This window comes from Gadus macrocephalus, chromosome 17 (assembly GCF_031168955.1).
Source record: "Gadus macrocephalus chromosome 17, ASM3116895v1".
Lineage (NCBI taxonomy): Eukaryota > Metazoa > Chordata > Actinopteri > Gadiformes > Gadidae > Gadus > Gadus macrocephalus.
This window is the reverse complement of record NC_082398.1, coordinates 12722063-12741815: the sequence shown is the minus strand read 5'-3', so window position 1 is coordinate 12741815 and position 19753 is coordinate 12722063. Positions and strand designations below refer to the sequence as shown.

At 47.3% G+C, this 19753-nt stretch overlaps 2 protein-coding genes across 2 annotated transcripts in view; both read left to right on the top strand.

Moving 5' to 3' along the window:
* nlgn2a (neuroligin 2a) overlaps positions 1-8822 on the top strand; it is a 67100-nt gene extending 58278 nt beyond the window's left edge. Inside the window, exons 2-6 of the mRNA XM_060076669.1 lie at positions 1238-1423; positions 4708-4973; positions 5991-6147; positions 6686-7052; positions 7952-8822. Coding sequence (XP_059932652.1) covers positions 1238-1423; positions 4708-4973; positions 5991-6147; positions 6686-7052; positions 7952-8819 — 1844 coding nt within the window. The 3' untranslated portion in view covers positions 8820-8822. The remainder of the gene's footprint in view (positions 1-1237; positions 1424-4707; positions 4974-5990; positions 6148-6685; positions 7053-7951) is intronic.
* A 5371-nt stretch (positions 8823-14193) lies between these two features.
* Positions 14194-19354, top strand: si:dkey-85k7.11 (endonuclease domain-containing 1 protein). The gene is made up of 2 exons (XM_060077256.1): positions 14194-17548; positions 17945-19354. Exons 1-2 carry the CDS (start codon positions 17195-17197, stop codon positions 18554-18556), a joined length of 966 nt encoding a protein of 321 aa, XP_059933239.1. The 5' UTR covers positions 14194-17194; the 3' UTR covers positions 18557-19354.
* The last annotated feature ends 399 nt before the right edge of the window (positions 19355-19753 follow it).

Sequence of the window (19753 nt, the reverse complement as noted above, 5' to 3'; positions counted from 1 at the left end):
ATCGTACTGCTGCATAATCAAGCCTTAAAGATTGAATCTCAAAATACAACATAGCCGAATTCTGAGTCTGGTGTCGTGTTCTGTGGTCACACTCCTGGCCAGCCTCAGAACATCTGGTCCTGTGGCCTTTCTGCTCAATAATGCATTTGGACCTCGAGGTATGTTTTATTCACCACCAGAGGACTTGCTGTCCTGGGACAGAATACCCAAGCTCTGGGAGAGTTCTGATCCCCCTTCTCCGTCACCTCCATCATAACCACCGACACCGTCACCTTCACCACCAGCACCTGCTGCATCACCGCCACCTCGCCCACCTCAATCTGGATGTGTGTGTGCGCGTGTGTGAGTGTGCACACGTGCTCATTGCCCGTGATAGCTTTGTTTGATGTGTGTCCTCATTTGTTGTTTTGTGTGTGTGTGTGTGTGTGTGTGTGTGTGTGTGTTTGCGCGTGTGCGCTTGTGTGTGTGAACAGGATGAGGAGAAAGTGACAGCTAAATGTCTTCTCTGTGCTGATAGCCTTTGATCAGCACCCCCAGTGTGTGTGTGTGTGTGTGTGTGTGTGTGTGTGTGTGTGTGTGTGTGTGTGTGTGTGTGTGTGTGTGTGTGTGTGTGTGTGTGTGTGTGTGTGTGTGTGTGTGTGTGTGTGTCTGAGAGAGAGAAGAGCAAACCTCTGATGTCTTGGACGCAGATGAAACACTCTGTATCGCCTGTATCCGGACCTCACAGAACTCTCTCTCTCTCTCTCTCTCTCTCTCTCGCGCGCTCGTCGCTCTCTCGCTCTCTCACTCTTGCCATCTCTCGCTTCACCTTCTGTCACCATACATCTTCTTTTCTCTCTCTCTTAATTTCTTTATCCCCTTCTCTTTGAACAAAGAAAGAAAGAAAATTACAGGGGGTCCATTTTAAAGCTTTGCTTTCACGTTTTCTGGGTCAGTTCCTTTTCGACATTAAAACGTTTGAGAATTACAAGAAGGGGAAACCGTGTACAGTTTAGTGCTGACTCAGGACTCTGAGGTGACTCTGCAGCGATGTCCGCACAGAACAATTAGCATTTAATGGGTACAGCAAGCTAAGCCCCTTACCGTATCAGATTGAATGTCTGTTTTCAACCCATTCCCCCCTCGAATACTTACACACTCAGTTAAAGTACATATAAACACTCAAAATGGCTGACACAGCATCTAAATAAAAGTGTCTGTTCCCCCCACCTCCTCTCTTCTGTCCAATCACGCGCAGGCTTCCTGAGCACGGGTGACCAATCGGCCAAGGGGAACTATGGGCTGCTGGACCAGATCCAGGCGCTGCGCTGGCTCAACGAGAACATTGGACACTTCGGCGGCGACCCCGAACGCATCACCATCTTCGGCTCTGGCGCCGGGGGGTCCTGTGTCAACCTCCTCATCCTCTCACACCACTCGGAGGGTAAGACAGCCTCCTCATCCTCTCACACCACTCAGAGAGGGTGAGACAGCCTCCTCATCCTCTCACACCACTCAGAGAGGGTGAGACAGCCTCCTCATCCTCTCACACCACTCGGAGGGTAAGACAGCCTCCTCATCCTCTCACACCACTCAGAGAGGGTGAGACAGCCTCCTCATCCTCTCACACCACTCGGAGGGTAAGACAGCCTCCTCATCCTCTCACACCAGTCAGAGAGGGTGAGACAGCCTCCTCATCCTCTCACACCACTCGGAGGGTAAGACAGCCTCCTCATCCTCTCACACCACTCAGAGAGGGTGAGACAGCCTCCTCATCCTCTCACACCACTCAGAGAGGGTGAGACAGCCTCCTCATCCTCTCACACCACTCGGAGGGTAAGACAGCCTCCTCATCCTCTCACACCACTCAGAGAGGGTGAGACAGCCTCCTCATCCTCTCACACCACTCGGAGGGTAAGACAGCCTCCTCATCCTCTCACACCACTCAGAGAGGGTGAGACAGCCTCCTCATCCTCTCACACCACTCGGAGGGTAAGACAGCCTCCTCATCCTCTCACACCACTCAGAGAGGGTGAGATAGCCTCGTCTTCCTCACTCACCACTCGGAGGGTAAGACAGCCTCCTCATCCTCTCACACCACTCAGAGAGGGTAAGACAGCCTCCTCATCCTCTCACACCACTCAGAGAGGGTAAGACAGCCTCCTCATCCTCTCACACCACTCAGAGAGGGTAAGACAGCCTCCTCATCCTCTCACACCACTCGGAGGGTGAGACAGCCTCCTCATCCTCTCACACCACTCAGAGAGGGTGAGACAGCCTCCTCATCCTCTCACACCACTCAGAGAGGGTAAGACAGTCTCCTCGTCATCTCACACCACTCAGAGAGGGTGAGACAGCCTCCTCATCCTCTCACACCACTCAGAGAGGGTGAGACAGCCTCCTCATCCTCTCACACCACTCAGAGAGGGTAAGACAGTCTCCTCGTCATCTCACACCCCTCCCCCTATTCCAATGGCAACCCTTCACGTCACCCACAGATAATGGTGAACAGTAAAATCCAAAGAGCTATGTTCTGTTTTCGTCGTTTAGTTAATAACGATTGTTAATGAACAAACAAGGTCGACGTTGATATACGCTGCCTTCATTTAATTCATTTAGTTAATTTCATCGTCATCTTATTGTTTTGTTAAACCTCATTTACACAATGACACCCTCTCTCTTTCTCACACACACACAAACACCACGGAGAAGCCATCAATTCTTAACCCTTAACCCCACCTCTTTGTCAACTACCCCCCCCTCCCCTCCCATCCCCATTCCCTACCTCCCTCCTTCCCTCCCCCCCCCCCCCTCTCTGTACTCTACATCTCTCTCTCCACCCCCCCCCCCCCCCCCCTCCTACCTGACCACCACCTCCACCTCCACCGTATGTCCGACCGCCACCATTTTGCCAACCATCCGTCCATCCATCCCAGCGCTCATCGTCGGTGTCCAATCACATCGCCCCATCCTTGGTCCCGCCTTCTCCCCACCCACCACCACCCAGATGTCCACCCCCCCTGCCCCAGGGTAACAACACTGGGGGAGGGGTGGAGGTGGGACGGGTCACACCAGGTAAGGTAGCCCCACCCCCCCTGACCCCCCCTCTCTGCTCCCGTCACACTGCATGTTGAGTCCTCACCTCAAACCCCCCCACCAGCGCTAACCTCACTAACCTCCCAAACTGAGGACACTGTCGACCAATCACAATTTCAGGAGCTGAATATATTAATGGCATTCGTGAATAATACATTTAAATGCAGGCCTGCATAAACTATAGCCGCTGTCAAATGGACGAAAATGTGATGTCCCGCGTCGTTTTCGGTCCACGCTTCCTCGACCTCGATGGAAAACATCCTGAGGTCAAGGAGAGAGGTTGTAAGGACTTACGCAAAGGTAACCGAAATGCTAAGAGAATCGCCTGCCCACTTCCACTGGGGTACCCCGTTGTGGACGGGGGTGTGCCGTGATGAAACTACAACCTGGTAGACTACTAAAAGCACAGCCTATAGCCTGTGCCCCTTCTGTTCTGACTGTGCTTGTTCACACTGCAGGCTATGTAAACGTGGACAACACACACACTTTATGACTTTGGTTGGAGTTTGAATAAAAAGGGAATGCAGAAATGAAAAGGGAAACAAAATAGTCGTCTCATTGATAATGGTTGCTCAGACTCCTGTCCACTGATCTTTATGGACATAGATACCAATAAGTAGGATTGTATGACAATTACTGCATTCATGTTGATCGTTTATTTCTTTTGCTAGTTAGTGGCCTAGCTAGTTACACCATCAGACTGAGCTATTTCACCAAGCAGTGATGATGTGATGCCTCAATGAATGACCATGGCTCCATCTTTCTATGCATTTGCACAAAATGAATAGTGCTATTCAACTTCATTTGTGAAGCAACAATGGCGTGTTATAAGTGACATTACAAAAACAGACAAGAAATTCAGTAACTTTGAGCTGTGATAGAGTGCTGTACCCAGTTTTACCTCTAGAGTAGTCTATTGCACCTAGCGTTGATTATATGATAACATTAATGTATTAAGTGGCAAATGTGTGTTCAAAATGGCTTTACGTGACAAAACATCAACAGATAGTAGAAAGCGCTGAGCGAGAGAGTGCTGTACCAAGTTACACAACTCAAGTGAGCTATTAAACCACAACCCATGTTTCTTTCTATGGTTGCCATCTTTCTATACCTATACAATACATAACTATATTAATATAGAAACCAAGGCGTGGTACAAAGTGCTTTCCATGATAAACACAGACACAGTAAGATCAGAAAACGATATATAAACGACTATACTCAGTTATATCACTGGATTGAGCTAGTTGTATACATATAGCTTTACATGATATTAAAAGTTTTCAACTATGAAAAGTTTTTCAAAAAGCAGCAAAGGTTAGTATATTTACTCTAGTCATTTTTCACCTTTTCCCAAAAAGTGTGCAACATTTGTTTATCATAGCATCATGACAGTGATGGTACAGGGAAAAGACACCAGCTGATATTCACAATAATATCAGCTAATAATATCTCTCTCACTCTCTCTCTCTCTCTCTCTCTCTCTCTCTCTCTCTCTCTCTCTCTCTCTCTCTCTCTCTCTCTCTCTCTCTCCCTCCCTCTCCCTCTCTCTCTCTCCCTCCCTCTCCCTCTCTCTCTCTCCCTCCCACCCTCTCTCTCCCTCTCCCTCTCTCCCTCCCTCTTCCTCTCTAGGTCTGTTTCAGCGAGCCATCGCCCAGAGTGGCACAGCCATCTCCAGCTGGTCCATCAACTACCAGCCCCTGAAGTACACCAAGATCCTGGCCCGCAAGGTGGGCTGCACCTACTCCGAGACCGCTGACCTGGTGGACTGCCTCCGGCGCAAGAACTTCCGGGAGCTGGTGGACCAGGACATCCAGCCGGCCCGCTACCACATCGCCTTTGGCCCTGTGGTGGACGGAGACGTCGTCCCCGACGACCCCGAGATCCTCATGCAGCAGGTTGGTATCTCGTGTTTCAGCAGTTTGATGATACGGTGATGTGTAGTGACTACAATGTCCGTTGTTGTTCCATGTGTAGATCACTCTTGGGCTGACTGGGTATATGCTAGAGTAGACACTTGATGTCTTGCAAAAAATAATGGGATGTCCATATGAGATGCAAAATGAAAGTAACTTCATTTATTTATGAATCAGATTCCAAAGCTCATTCAAACAAATATTCAAAGTAAAGATTATTGTTGAAAGTGAAAACATAAGAAAAGACGTTCAAGACATGCAAGACATGCAAGACAAGCAAGTCATGCAAGGTCTAATAATACTGAAAACGACAGCTAAATTAAAGCAAAGGAAATGGCACCGACGTGGTGTGTTCGGGGTCGACGCCGCCGAAGGGTCCGATGTTCTCGTTGATCCAGCGCAGCGCCTTGATCTGGATCTTGGACATTGGTCACCCGTGCTCAGGAAGCCTGCAAGTGATTTGACAGAAGAGAGGAGGTTGAGGGAACAGACACTTTTGTTTGGATGCTATGTCAGCCATTTTGTGTGTTCCGTAATTATGTTTCTTACATCCAGAATAGATAACGTAGTGCTCTACTGCATACATCAAAAACTATTGAACTGGTCATTAAAGAGCTGAAGATGAATGTATTAATGTCGCTGGGTCTTCTGGCCAACAGATTTGCCTGGTATATAGGCTGTTTGCCAAACAGATAAAGTGCTGGATTGTGGATTCAGTGTTCTGAGGCGTGGAGGCATAAGGTCCTGTCTGAATCAAATGTATTTAAAAACATGCCGCCTGCTGAGGTGACTCGGTCTCGGGAGATTTGAAGACAGGAAGAGGAACAAGGGCGAGCACTTTAGCCCTAACCTTACAAATTAAACACAATGGACGAATGAAAAAACTTTCAGTGTTATTTCAAAGACAGCGTTTTAAAAAGGGAAAACATTCTGCAGCTTTATTTTGTCGCTTGTTCGGCCTAAAACTCAGTGTGCTGCTGCTCTTTCTTTGGCCAACAGGGGGAGTTCCTCAACTACGACATCCTGATCGGCGTGAACCAGGGCGAGGGGCTCAAGTTCGTGGACGACAGCGAGGACAATGAGGGCATCTCCGCCGCAGCGTTCGATTACACCATCTCCAACTTTGTTGACAACCTCTATGGATATCCCTCTATGGGTGAGTCCTGCTGGTCGACCTGTCCTGAACAAATGTACTTCTGAACAAAGACCTCTGTCCTGTTTAACCCTGTCTATGAGGATATAGCGGTGGTTCCCTCGACACCAGTAAAGTCTGGCATAAAAACTGTATTTTTTTATGATTTTGCCTTTAATGCCGTTGCAGCTTTGACTCTCCTATATTATGGTAGGACAAAGCAATAAAAATAATGACTATGAAGACAATGAATGTATCTTGGGTTTAGCTTAAGACCATGAACACTCTAACAATGCCCATGTTTATCTCTCCCACACTGTCAAATATCTATATCTCCTTCTATGTTTCTATTTCCCTCCCTCCCTCCCTTCTTCCCGCCCTCTCTCTCTCTCTCTCTCTCTCTCTCTCTCTCTCTCTCTCTCCCCCTCTCTCTCCCTCTCCCTCTCCCTCTCCCTCTCCCTCTCTCTCTCTCTCTCTCTCTCTCTCTCTCTCTCTCTCTCTCTCTCTCTCTCTCTCTCTCTCTTTCCCTCCCCCTTACCTCCCCCCCCCCCGCCCCCCGTAGGTAAGGACATCCTGCGGGAGACCATTAAGTTCATGTACACCGACTGGGCGGACCGGGACAACGGCGACATGCGGCGCAAGACGCTGCTGGCGCTGTTCACCGACCACCAGTGGGTGGCCCCGGCCATCGCCACCGCCAAGCTGCACGCCGAGTTCCAGTCGCCCGTCTACTTCTACACCTTCTACCACCACTGCCAGACGGAGGCGCGGCCCGAGTGGGCCGACGCGGCGCACGGCGACGAGATCCCCTACGTGTTCGGCGTGCCCATGATCGGTGCCACTGACCTGTTCCCCTGCAACTTCTCCAAGAACGACGTCATGCTCAGCGCCGTGGTCATGACCTACTGGACCAACTTCGCCAAGACCGGGTAGGTCGGGGGTGCCGACCTGATGGCGTCCCAGCCACTCTTTTGTTATTTCCATGAGTGCTCTTACATCCTGATTGCACCACATCTGACCGCGACAAATCAGGCACCTCTATGCAGCAAAGTTGTCTCCAAAAGTGTACCCGCGTCCCATAATCCATTGCATTTTGGCTCGCTTCCCTTAGTTGGATCAGATCACAGTCACAATTAAACAGAGCCGAAGCAGATTGCCTTGGAAGCGGGCCGAGTTCCCCGCCGTCAGGTGGATCAGAGTCTGTTGGTTTGATCCGCAGGAGAATTGAAATGATCGCTCATAGCACCCCAAACTAACCGTGCCATCCCTGGAGAGTCTTCAGGGATGGATTCAAACCGACCAGAAAGCTTAGGTGTGAATGCACCCAAGACTGTTAGCATGAGTTCGCAGGTGAAAAAACACTACTTAGCCCCCCTTCATTACGTTTGCAATAAAGTTCACTTTCCGCTAAAGACGTGGAAGACCCTTCTTTCCAATAGGTGCAGCATGTCATCAAAATTGTAATGAACCACATCAGATGTGGTTCATTACCACATCTGATGTGGTTGAATTGGCAGATGTCTCTGCCAATTCAACCACATTGCAGTTTCCATATCATTTTTTAACTGCTGTAGGTCTGATGTATTCTTTATTGTCCCTACCATAATTATTTTCCTTCACATTTGAGGATTCACTTACAGATCAGGGTACAGGACGATTGTATGAAAACATCATGTCAAATCAATTGACTCAAATTGATAGATGAAATTTGAGCAATATCATTATGACCTTCTTAACTTCCAAGTAACCCATGTTAAATTGCGATCTCAACCCTTTCAAAGTCCTCCCCCTAACAGTGTACATTCCCCCCCCCCCCCCCCCCCCACAGGGACCCCAACCTGCCCGTCCCACAGGACACCAAGTTCATCCACACCAAGCCCAACCGCTTCGAGGAGGTGATCTGGACCAAGTTCAACTCCAAGGACAAGCAGTACCTGCACATCGGCCTGAAGCCCCGCGTGCGCGACAACTACCGGGCCAACAAGGTGGCCTTCTGGCTGGAGCTGGTGCCCCACCTGCACCAGATCCACGACGACTCCCCCGACTTCCTCAACCCCACCATCCACCTGCCGCCCGGCGTCCCTGGCGGCGGCGGCGGCGGCGCCACCACGCTACGCCCGCACCGCCCGCCGCCGCGCACCACCACCCGCCACCCCTACCCCACCTTCCCCTCGGAGCCCGAGCACGAGGGCTCGGAGCGGCCGCCCCAGGACCTGTTCCCGGGCGACATGCGGGACTATTCCACCGAGCTGAGCGTGACGGTGGCGGTGGGCGCCTCGCTGCTCTTCCTCAACATCCTGGCCTTCGCCGCGCTCTACTACAAGCGGGACAAGCGGCACGAGGTGCGGCGCCACCGGCTGTCGCCGCAGCGCGCCGGGGGGCGCCCCGCCAACGACCTGGCGCACAGCCAGGAGGAGGAGATCATGTCGCTGCAGATGAAGCACTCGGAGCACGACGGCCACCACGACATGGAGCCGCTGCGGCCGCACGACATCCTGCGGCCGGCGTGCCCACCCGACTACACGCTGGCGCTGCGCCGCGCGCCCGACGACGTGCCCCTCATGACGCCCAACACCATCACCATGATCCCCAGCACCATCACCGGCATGCAGCCGCTGCACGCCTTCAACACCTTCCCCGCCACCGCCGGCCACAACAACACCCTGCCCCACCCGCACTCCACCACGCGCGTATAGTGAGCCCCCTACCCCCCCCCCCCCCCCCTCCCCCCGCCGGGGGAGAAGGAGGACGGGCGCTCTCGGTGTCGAACACATTATCCGGACCACCCACACGAGGGACCGCCCTGAACTTGAGATCGGGGGGGGGCCTTTCTGAGTCTCTCTGTGCTCTGCCGTCCCCCCTCCCTCCCCCGTCCCCCCGTCCCCCCCCTCACACCTCTCGCTCCTTACATGTGTGGTCATCGGGCTCGGAACTGAAATGCATCCACGTGTTGCGGAGACGATATCCAGGGAGATGTTTTCAAAGACTTCACTTGTTTCACCACCGGGGGCGGTGTGGGGGGGGGGCATTAGAGACGCACTGTTGCCCGAATCAGACTTTAATCCCCCCCCACCCCCCCTTCACACACACACACACACACACACACACACTAAATTCCTTTTTTCGGCGTACCTTATTTTCCGGCCCACGGCGTGCGCTTGGGGCCCACCCCTCTCTCTCTCTCTGTGTTGATGGCTGACCAGTAAATCCTTTCCCCTGTCCGCCCGTGCTGCTCGTCTGTTCTGCCTCCCCATCCTCATCTCTCTTCCTCCCATCACTTCGGCCTCGGGCCATAAAACGTCGGATAGGATCATTATGGGAAACGTGTGCTATTGATACTCGTGGTTATGTAATGCGTTTGAGTACGCATCGAGGAGGGTCCAGCTAAGGGTTTGGCGATAGTTTCTATTTTCATATTGTCCAATCGTGGTTATTCTAGATCACCAATATACGATCCAAACGCAAGGGGGGGGGGCGCTTGCAGGAGGGGGTTGTGGGAGTTCCGTCGACTGCAAACGATACAGTTAAAGATACGTGAATAAATACTGAAGAGTGAACATTTTATTTAAAATATTTTACAATTTAAAAAATATTTTATAGCAATGTCTTCTCTTTCAAACAACGGCTCCCTTTTAAAAGTCTGTGTGTCTGTGATCGGGTCGGCGACATCACAGCATCGTGTTCCGTGTGACAATGTTATCTTCGTCTTTTAATATCACAGTCCAAATCATATCCATATGGCGGCGAAGAGCAAACTCTTGGTGAGAAGGCGTATGGAGAACGGACAGGTGGGGTTACCGAACCGTGGAAAAGAGGAAGGGTTACAGAACCATGGAAAGAGGACGGCAAACTGGTTTCACTAAAATCCCTCGTCACTCGTGCTATTTCACGGGGCTAAGCGTGTCGACATTGTGCTCCACCAGAAACACCTGTAAATGCACAGTAGAGCGCAGATGCTAGAGTTTAAATCATAGCTCTGATTCGCCTCTCAAAGCAGAGCGCACATTGGGCAAAGCAGGACACAGGGTTTTGCGGTCAAATCCTTCAAAGTAATATTTGAAGGCGGCCGAGTGCTACGTTCAGACAGAGTCTATGTGTGCTCTGCGCGTAGAGTCAGTTCTGATAGGAAGTTTGTTCAAATCGCCTATTCCAGCTTGGGAGAATTCTGTTGACATCTGTTCACAGGCCTCTAGTGACGTGCCACATTGGCCTTTTATTGCATTAATGTCATGGGTGGTCTTTTCTCTGTATTGCATTTGCTAAATTCTTTTTTCGTTCTTCAGAAAATATAGATATAGAGAAATTAAATAAATAAATATATATAATATATATAGTTATATTTATATGTATAAATATATATATATATAGTTATATATATATACATATAGTTATATATAAATCTGTACAGAGCGGGAGGTATATAAAAGCTGTGTCTCATTTGAGATCTATGCATGATTTCTTTTTTAAGTACAGATCAGTTTAAGTACAGTAAGTACAGGGTATTTTGTCAATCTGCACGTTTTCCCCAAATCGACAAGTCTGGCCGACCGGTGATGTTCTTACATTATCCAAGCTTAAAACTGCTGGTTTCCAGGTCCCAGACACTTATTGTGAAAGAACAACCTTAGTATTTCGACTTCACAACACTTTCATTTCACAAAACAATCAAATCCTATATTTCACCCCATGTATCTCTGCCTAGCATCACAAACCCTAAATCAGGCAAGCTCTACGACGGTTTTGCCTTGAGATACAAGGTCTGGCTGTGTGAGGATATCTTTTGCCCCTATTAAAATATAACTTTAAAACAGCAATTCAAAATCTACTTTTTTATTTGTCTTTATTTTGGATGTTGGAGATGGAGCCGGTTTTGGATGTATCCAAACGAGGACTATTTTTCTATATTGAACGAGTAAGTCAATGTGTTGCCTTCACTCAACCACAACCACCATCTCTATATCTCTCTTTCTCAATTGACATCATTCAACAACCCCCCCCACACACACACACACACACACACACACACACCCACAGGTAGCAGGCGTATTCCTTATTCTACATCTTCGACCACCACTGCCAGAGAGAGACGTCAAACACGTGCATCACCGTGCGCACGCGTGTTCATGCTAAAAATATCCCCGCCTTGCCCGCCGCTCAAACCGCCGTGTGTCCTGTGTTCCCTCAAGACGTCCTCCGTCCGACCCGCCAATTATACAAAGAACCAACCGATTGACGCCAACGCAGGAACCCGTCACTGTGTCTCCCCCAACCTGACGCCGTCCCCAGAGCCTCGCGGTTCTGACCGACCTCAGTTGGACCCTTGTTGTTTCAACGGCCTACACAGAGGGGGGGGTCCGGCCCGGCCCGGACTAAAAGAGGCTAGTCCGCTGACCGGTCTCGTACTGGACTCTTAAGCACACAAACGGACCGGGGGGGGGGAACGGACAGTGCTACACAGAGGTGGAGGCCCTTCGAAACAGGGTAGTAGAGGTAGTACTAGCGGCAGAACTTGAGTACTGTTGTTTTGTTTGCTTTGTTTGGGTCAAGTCTCTTGTTATGTAGCGAGGGGGTCTGGCCCTTCGCCCCGTGGCGTGTCAGTTTGCCCACCCCCCCCCCCCCCCCCCCCCCCCCCCCCGGTGAATGAAACCACACCGACGGTGCTTGTGTTGTTCAGCGGTCGCCACAAACACGCCCTGGCCTATTGGCTCGTTCGCCCACGTTTCTTTACTTTATATTTGCTTTTTTGTGTTGCGGTTGGTTGGGGAAAGCTAGCAATGGGATAGGGCTAATTCTTCGGCTGTATACTGTTGTTTTTGTTTTGTTTTCAAATATATATATATATATATATGTATATATATATATATATATATATACATATATATATGTTCGCAATGAGCAACGTGTGATTTACGTGCAACGACAGACTCTCGTGGCGGGTTTACAGTCCTGGACGGATGGCTCTGTAGTTAGGAACTGTAACCTATGGGAGGACTGGGGAGACTGGAACCTCACAGCCTTAAACATAAGAAAACAACAACTGAAAGGGGCAGCTGACTGAATATTAACGAGCAAAAGACATTCAAACACGTTGCTTACTGTCCACAACGTTTGCCGTGGGGGCCAGTTTACCCTGCCTAGTCGTCCCTGGGCAGGGCCGGGACCCCTTCCCATAAGTTTTCCGGGTTGTTCTGAATGGCAGTCGGGAATGTGTGGATACATTTGCCACAACTCCAACAGAGCCGAAGTCCCCGCCCGATCTTTGGGCTAAAGTTCCTCTCTTTAGGGCACCTTGATGGGTGAAAACAGCAGCAAAGGGGTCTGTTCCTAACCTTGTCTATTTTATAAGTGTACACCAGAGAGCGCAATGGATTCTAACGCTTGCCATCTCTGGACAGAAAGTATTGTACATGAAGGAACAACATATTGAGAGTCAGACACACAGTATTTAGAAGGTCAACTGTAAATTTCTAAGTGTTAGAAAAACACAATATTTGTAAATATTACGTTTCTTGTTTGTTTTCTGATGGAATGAATGGAATACTTACTTTGTGACAACAGAAGGCAACAGGGGCAGATGCAAAAATGGAAACCATCTTGAAATCCTGGTGCAGAAATTACCACATGGTGGAATCGAAAGAAATATATATAATCCGCATGACTTTGAAAGCATTTGTTGTGTTGTATTGCGCTCAGTACATGATAAGTAGGCCTAAAAGTAGCAGACATTTGACCTTCATTGCTCCGGCATCCTATAATACCTCCCCTGTAATACATCGGTAGGCATATGTGTCTACTGAATGTGGGCAAACGCAGGTCACATCACGCCATATGTTTTCCTTTCACCTGCTTGGTTTACATGTACTTCTTGCGTTAATCAGCATTTTTATTTATTTTTTAAATCAATCATTTGTAAACTTTAAACTTTTCTACTTAAATGCTGTGTGGGTAGATGGTGTTTCTGAGCTCATATGACACTGTAGCGAGGTTGATGAATCGCTTTTCACAGAGAAACGAAGCGACCGGTTTCATTGCCGTTGTTGTTCATCTATTGCGTCTTTGCAATGTTGTCCTGTTCCTTGCGTTTTCATTTTATTTAATCAGCCCTCATCAAATATGCACATTTCCAGGTTAATGACACAGTCTACACACACACACAAACACACACCTTGAGTTGGATATCAAATTGGTTACCATGGGTTTGCAAATCTGCTCTTGTTGTCTTGTTTTTACATTCTTGAGGAGAAGATAATGCTAAATAATGAAACAAAAAAAACATTTTAAAAAAGATATGAAAGTAAATCTATATAAAGAAATAAGGTGATGATATTTCTGTTTACTTTAGAAGTTATTACACACTGTATGCTGTGATTCTGACCAGGAAAAACAATAAATACATTCATAGCCACTGTCAGATTATTATTTACTTTGTTAAACTGAAAACATAAATCGCACACACTTGATGCACAAACTGCATTCATGAGACAAGTGAACCACATGTGGCATGACTTTGTCTTTTTGGAGACGTCCCTATCTGGAGTGAACGTTGTGCGTCAGTATAAAATGAAGCAGGGTCATGGCTGCATGGTGTGTGTGTGTGTGTGTGTGTGTGTGTGTGTGTGTGTGTGTGTGGAGCTGGGTCTGGCCAGTGGCTGATGAGGTGCAGAGAGAAGGTTAAGCTTCTTGGACACTCTAATCTACACAACATCTGGATTCCGGACGATTTCCAACAGGGCCACCCATGGAAAGGTTCTTACCAGAAGCAACTGGGTATTGAATCGCAATATAAGAGGAAACTCCACAACAAAAGCCTTATATTTTGTTGGTAAATGTATTGCAATTTGCCAATTCAATCCTGGTCATAGTAATGTAACAAAGCATTATGAGTTGCCCCCATGCTCCTGAAGATAAGAAATAACAACACTGGGGTTTTATAGTCTGAAATAAAACGGCAACTTTATAACTTTTTATGTTTCACAATATAAGCCCCCGGAATCTCAATAAAATAGCTTACATGCACCCCCCTCCACCCCACCCCCTTAAAAACCCTAACAGGCTCAACGCTACCCAAAGTATAATCTGTAAACACCAGCAGCTACGAAGCTGCTGGTATATAAAGATAGATATAAAAAAATAATGCATACAAATATATAACGCATTTAAAAAAAAATGAGTGGAGAGAAAGAAGATCTGTGGATGGAAAAATAAACTTCCAGGTGAAAAAAGAACAGTAGGGTGGGAGAAATGAACTGCAGGGTGGAAAGAATGCTGTACTTTTTCACATGACATGGTGCTAATGATTAACCAGCTTGCTAAAGTGAACAGTGACCTTCCTAGAAGGATGGAGGAAGACTTTTTAGAGGTCCTCTGAACAAGTGAATTCCCAGAAGAGGAGATACTTAGAATATATTTCTGTCGAGATAACCTTCTGGCGCAGAGCAACCTCTTAATCTGTCTTTCACGTATTTGAAAATCATATCTAGACGCTGATTTGTTTAAATGTTAGGGTACGATCAAAGTAGAACTCAATGAATCGCTCCATGTCGTTCCATGGATCTCGTTTGTTGGAGAAACTATTCTTTTTAAGTATATCTCATTTTTATTCACCATGCAGGTTTTTCTCTTTCAAGCCCCCAGGTTTATTTTATTTTTTGCCCACTATGTGTGGAAGCACCATCAGAAAAGATGGCAGCACCCAGCATACAGGAAAACAAAAACATGATAAACGGTTTGCAGTTAACATACACCACTAAACAATTTAGATAGGACCATTTACAAGCCGTTTTGATCCTATAGTCAGAAGGATGCAACAAGTCCGCTGTAATCAAATAGGCATACACTTTATACAATTGGTAAGGCCATCAACTCCACTAACCCTAAGTGACAATGTCCTGAAAACGAAGTGGCTGTCTCACCAATCCTCCAGAACGAACCCCGTCTGTTGTGGCTCACTGTTGGCCATCAGCTGAACCGACCCTGTGACCCCACATCCTGCAGTGAGGAGAAGAGGAGAAGCTGTAAGTCCACTCATGAACCAGCAGGCCTTGGCAGTGTGGGTTACAGTCCATCATATTGGACCAGCTGTTCCTGTCCAGTAGAGTCAAAAGGATGGCTAAAACGACACGATCTTTGATGAAATGCTGTGCCGTAAAAAGAGGATTGTATTTTAACGGTATTTTTTGTTGTTAATGTTAACAGTGGTTTCTTTGTATTCAGGACTTGAATGCTACATGCCACTGGTTATGGTTAGTTTAATGGTTGTTTATTTTGATCAGGTTGAGCAAGAGCTCCAGCTCTTTTAAATCCCCATGTTGACAGGATCCTGTGATGGTGTGGTGTGGGAGAATTTACATTTACACTTACGGCATTTAGCTTTTCTCCAAAGAGACCTGCAATAAGTACATTTGTCAGAAGAAAGAGAAACAATATATCTCTGTCGGTACAGTCAGGGTGTTCATTGAACCAAGGGCCAAGCACCAGAGGTGTTCAGTAACAAAGTACAAATACTTTGTTACCTTACTTAAGTAGAAATGTTGGGCAATTATTTTTCAGCCAAATTTTTACTTCTACTGCTTACATTTTCGAAATGAAGAAGGTACCCACCCAGTCGAGAAGGCTGATCCAAATTTTAGTTGCAAAATCTGCGGATGTCCTTGAAAAATATCGAGAATAAATAACAATAATAACATTGTTCATGGTTGGCCTAATAATGTAGGCATTTCGCAACTAAAGAGCCTTTTATTACCCTCTAAACCCCTATAATGCACACTGAATGAAGAATATCCAAGTTTCTTCTTTCCTAGCCAAAGTTAAAGGGGAGTCACATATTCTGTCAGGCTGAGCTATCGACCTGCCAAAATATGTATCTCCTTTTTATTGTACTAAAATGCGTTCATTTTCAATAGGCATAAATACGGCTGAATGAGTTGCATTCCAAAATGTTAAACTTTAACATTTTAATAAAAGACAAAGGGCGGGGTAGTGCACTAAAGGCCCCTGTGGCCTAAGCTTTTGTCCATAATGGCATTTTTTCCCTTACATAACCATTACTTTTACACTCATTTTACTTGAATAAAAAGCTTGAGTTGATGCTTCAACTTCTACAGAAGTATTTTTCAACACTAATATACGAGTAATGAATGTGAACACTTTTGACAGATTGGCCAAGCACTAACAATCACTAGGTTAACCCATTCCCCGAATACAACCAAGATAGTTAGGAAAGATGCTACGCAATACTTTTTTTTGTGCTACATTTAACTTTTTACAATATTCAACAGTACTTAGGTTATGAAAGAAAAATGTGTGTGAGCTTCTGAATAACTACGAGAAAAATAAGGAATTACCTGAGGTTCATTGGTTCGTTTTTTTCTTCTAAAGACTCTAGATCAATGAGCAGTATCGGTATGAGTAGTAGTGCCATTAAAAAGAAACGAACGATACCCATCCCTACTACGATAATGTGTGTGATCAGAGCGATGGTTGTAGTCATTGAACTTTGCTCCTCATGCTCCACTGGGGTGTATCAAGGGCCCCTTGATTTTAAAAGGGGAGACAGCAGGGGATTTCATTTGTTCATTAGTAATTTGCCATTTTGCTTTTATTCTTGCTTCGCTAAGCTTTGAATAACTGGAGCCAGCCTCTTCATGTTCTCGAGAATTACATGCTCGGTATCCCGGAAGAAAGATATTGTGCAGTGGGTCGAGGCCAGGGTGTTTAATGTCTTTTAAAGATTGAAGGTTGGAAAGTAGATGGCAAGGACGAACATATAGACAGTAAAAGTGACAGATTGATTTGCTAATTATTTGTATAAGGTCTGAAAACCACACTGCGCATGGCGTGGTCCCAAATTAAGTCGAAGGCAAACCATGCATTCAAAGCCAATGGAGGTGAGTGTTATCAAATGTGGATTTGAATACAGCCAATATGCATACACGCCGGCGGGTTCAGCCGGACAGCGGTAGTTTGACACGGTAAATGACTCCATACTGCGTAGAATACGAGCATAGTATCTGTCTCATGGATAGGTCGCCTGATTGGTGGACTTCGGACCAAGGGAAATGAGGAAGGCCCAATGGGAAGAAAGGAAGCAGCACTCCCTGGCAGTAGTGTTGCTCCAGACCACGGTGGTGGGATGCCGCTGTTCAAAGCCTGTCTTCTGTCCCTCCAGCTGCTGATGGGGCCCAGCCTCGCGGTCGCCAGCGTGTTCCTCAGCTTCAGGGACTGCAGCCACTTCTTCCACAAGCGCACTCCCCCGCTCGGCGTCCACGGGGCTAGCTTAAAGAGCATCTGCCAGCGGTTCCGGGACAAGGCGCGCTACGCTACCCTGTACGACAGCGGCCGCCGCCTGGCGCTCTACTCCGCCTACGTCTTCAAGAAGTCGGACGGACAGGGCCGGGCGGACACGCCCTGGATGTACGAGCCGCAGGTATGCAAAGCGGCGCCACGGTGTTCACAGGACACGTGTTCCCCCGGCCTCCCGATGTCATCTTCACAGATGGATGAGAAACAAGTCTACAGCCGGGGGGAACTGAATGCATAACGCTGTTCCCCTGACATTGATTTGTCATGGGAACGCACTTATTGTAAGACCTGCCACTTAAAAGAAGAGCACTTAGTTGTGTAGCATCTTATCCTCGCTGTCTTTGTTGGATAATGGACCTAACGGTTGTTAGTGCTTGGCCCCTTGGTTCTATGAACATCCTCTCTGTACCGAGGGCGATATATTGTTTCTCTCTCTTCTGACGAACGTGCTTATCGCTTTGGATAAAAGCGTCTGCTAAACGCCCTTAATGTAAATGCAACTGTAATTCCTTCCCCACAGTTGGTCTCAGAGGACGGCGGAGACAACATGAGAGAGCTTCCCCTCAGCGACGACGCCCTGGCACTGGAGGACAGCCAGGCCGTGCTGGAGGACTACACCGACGCCGCGGGCCACGAGAGGGGTCCCCTGAACCCCGACCAACATCAGGCCGAGCCCGACGACAAATCCTCCACCTACACGCTGACCAACGTGGTGCCGCTAGCCACCGCCTTCCTGGACGCCTGCTGGAACCCCTACCTCGACACCATCCGCCGCCGCCTCAACAACTTCTGCCACGGGAACTCCTATGTGGTCACCGGGGCGACCGTGTCGGGGTCGGCGGCGTTGTGGCGGGAAAGGAGGGAGCGAGTGGCGATCCCCAAACACCTGTGGCTGGCGTACTGCTGTCCGTGGTTTGACCGCAACTCGCCGCACGAGGTGAGGTTCATGTTTCCCAGCTACGGGAGCTACGCACTGAACCAAGCGACGGGTAACGAGGTGGTCGAGGTCCCGCTCAAGGACCTGGAGAGCTTTCTGACGCGCCAGACCGACGTGGACCACGACCTGGCCGTGTTTCCTAAGGGCTGCTTGGCTGAAGACCTCTTCAAACGTGGGAGAAGGCAGAATCCATGAGCCTGATAGACATCTGTCAAGATATATGGGATGAGATGGGAGCAGTATATATATATATATATATATATATATATATATATATATATGGTGTATATAATGGACTTGAAACAGAAGAAGCGTCAAGTGTTGAAGATGAAAAAATAAATCAACATAAATAACTCATTTTTTGTGTACTACGAGGGGGGGCACAGAATGTTTTAAAGTGTACACATTCAAATTCTTCCATTGTTTCAATAATTCAGTTGTTACTGATTTTATGTTTCTTTAAGTACAGCATTGTGTTGTATGTACAGACATGTAAGGCTTTTTTAAATGGGATCCAAATACTTGACATGCAGGGATTAATTTTATGTTTGTTGTATTCACCCCTTTTCTATTGTCATTATTCTCCATTTTTTAAGTGAAGCCTTGTGACTTGAAAGATGCTATTCCAATAATTATAATAAAATCATGCATTATGATTCATTCAATTAATTACTAAATCCACTAAATAGGGGTGTGGGGCAATAAGTTGATAAAAACACGATTCTGCAGCAGTGGTCACCTCCTGTTCCGATTCAGGTATAGAAAGATACGCATTACAGGTAACTTTTTCATGCAGAGTGAGGTCCAAAATAGGCCTAAACAGGCGTGTGTCTAAACAATGTGTAATATATTTAAATTGGCATTTATTGGCAAGTATATCCTTTTGGCTTCAATAGGCATTATTGTGGATCGTTTTTCTCTGATGTGTTCAATGCTCACATTTATATGCAATCTAAAATGTGCTTATGAAGTAAAGCAGTAAGTAGTCTTTCTTTACCCTAACTATGTAGATAATCAACAAAAGGAGAATCAAGGAATTTACGGCAGAAATCTTTGGTTTGGCAGCGGTTGTGACGGTTAGCTGATTCTGATTGGTGGGGGCGCTGATCACCACTCGACGGACCGCATACACAGCCCTTCCCTTAACCCCTACCCCAAATGTTGCTGTGGCAACTCTCGACACCAGTCTCTGTATGAATACATGCCATTGCATTTTAAGGCCGACCTTTGACCTCCTGCTGCAGTTAATAACTGCCAATTGCCGACTGAACAACATGGTATTATGGTTAGAGAATTGGCTATAGATAATAATATGCAGACCCCCTCTCGACAAACTAATTATTGATTAATTGCATGATGTCATACTCAATTAAACCTTGCAACCAAACTATG

What these genes read in the sequence shown, in the direction of transcription:
- si:dkey-85k7.11 (XM_060077256.1), top strand. Translation starts at nt 17,195, where the DNA reads ATGGGAAGAAAGGAAGCAGCACTCCCTGGCAGTAGTGTTGCTCCAGAC. An exon ending in CCTGGATGTACGAGCCGCAG is followed by an intron (nt 17,549 to 17,944) that starts GTATGCAAAGCG and finishes CCTTCCCCACAG; the next exon opens with TTGGTCTCAGAGGACGGCGG.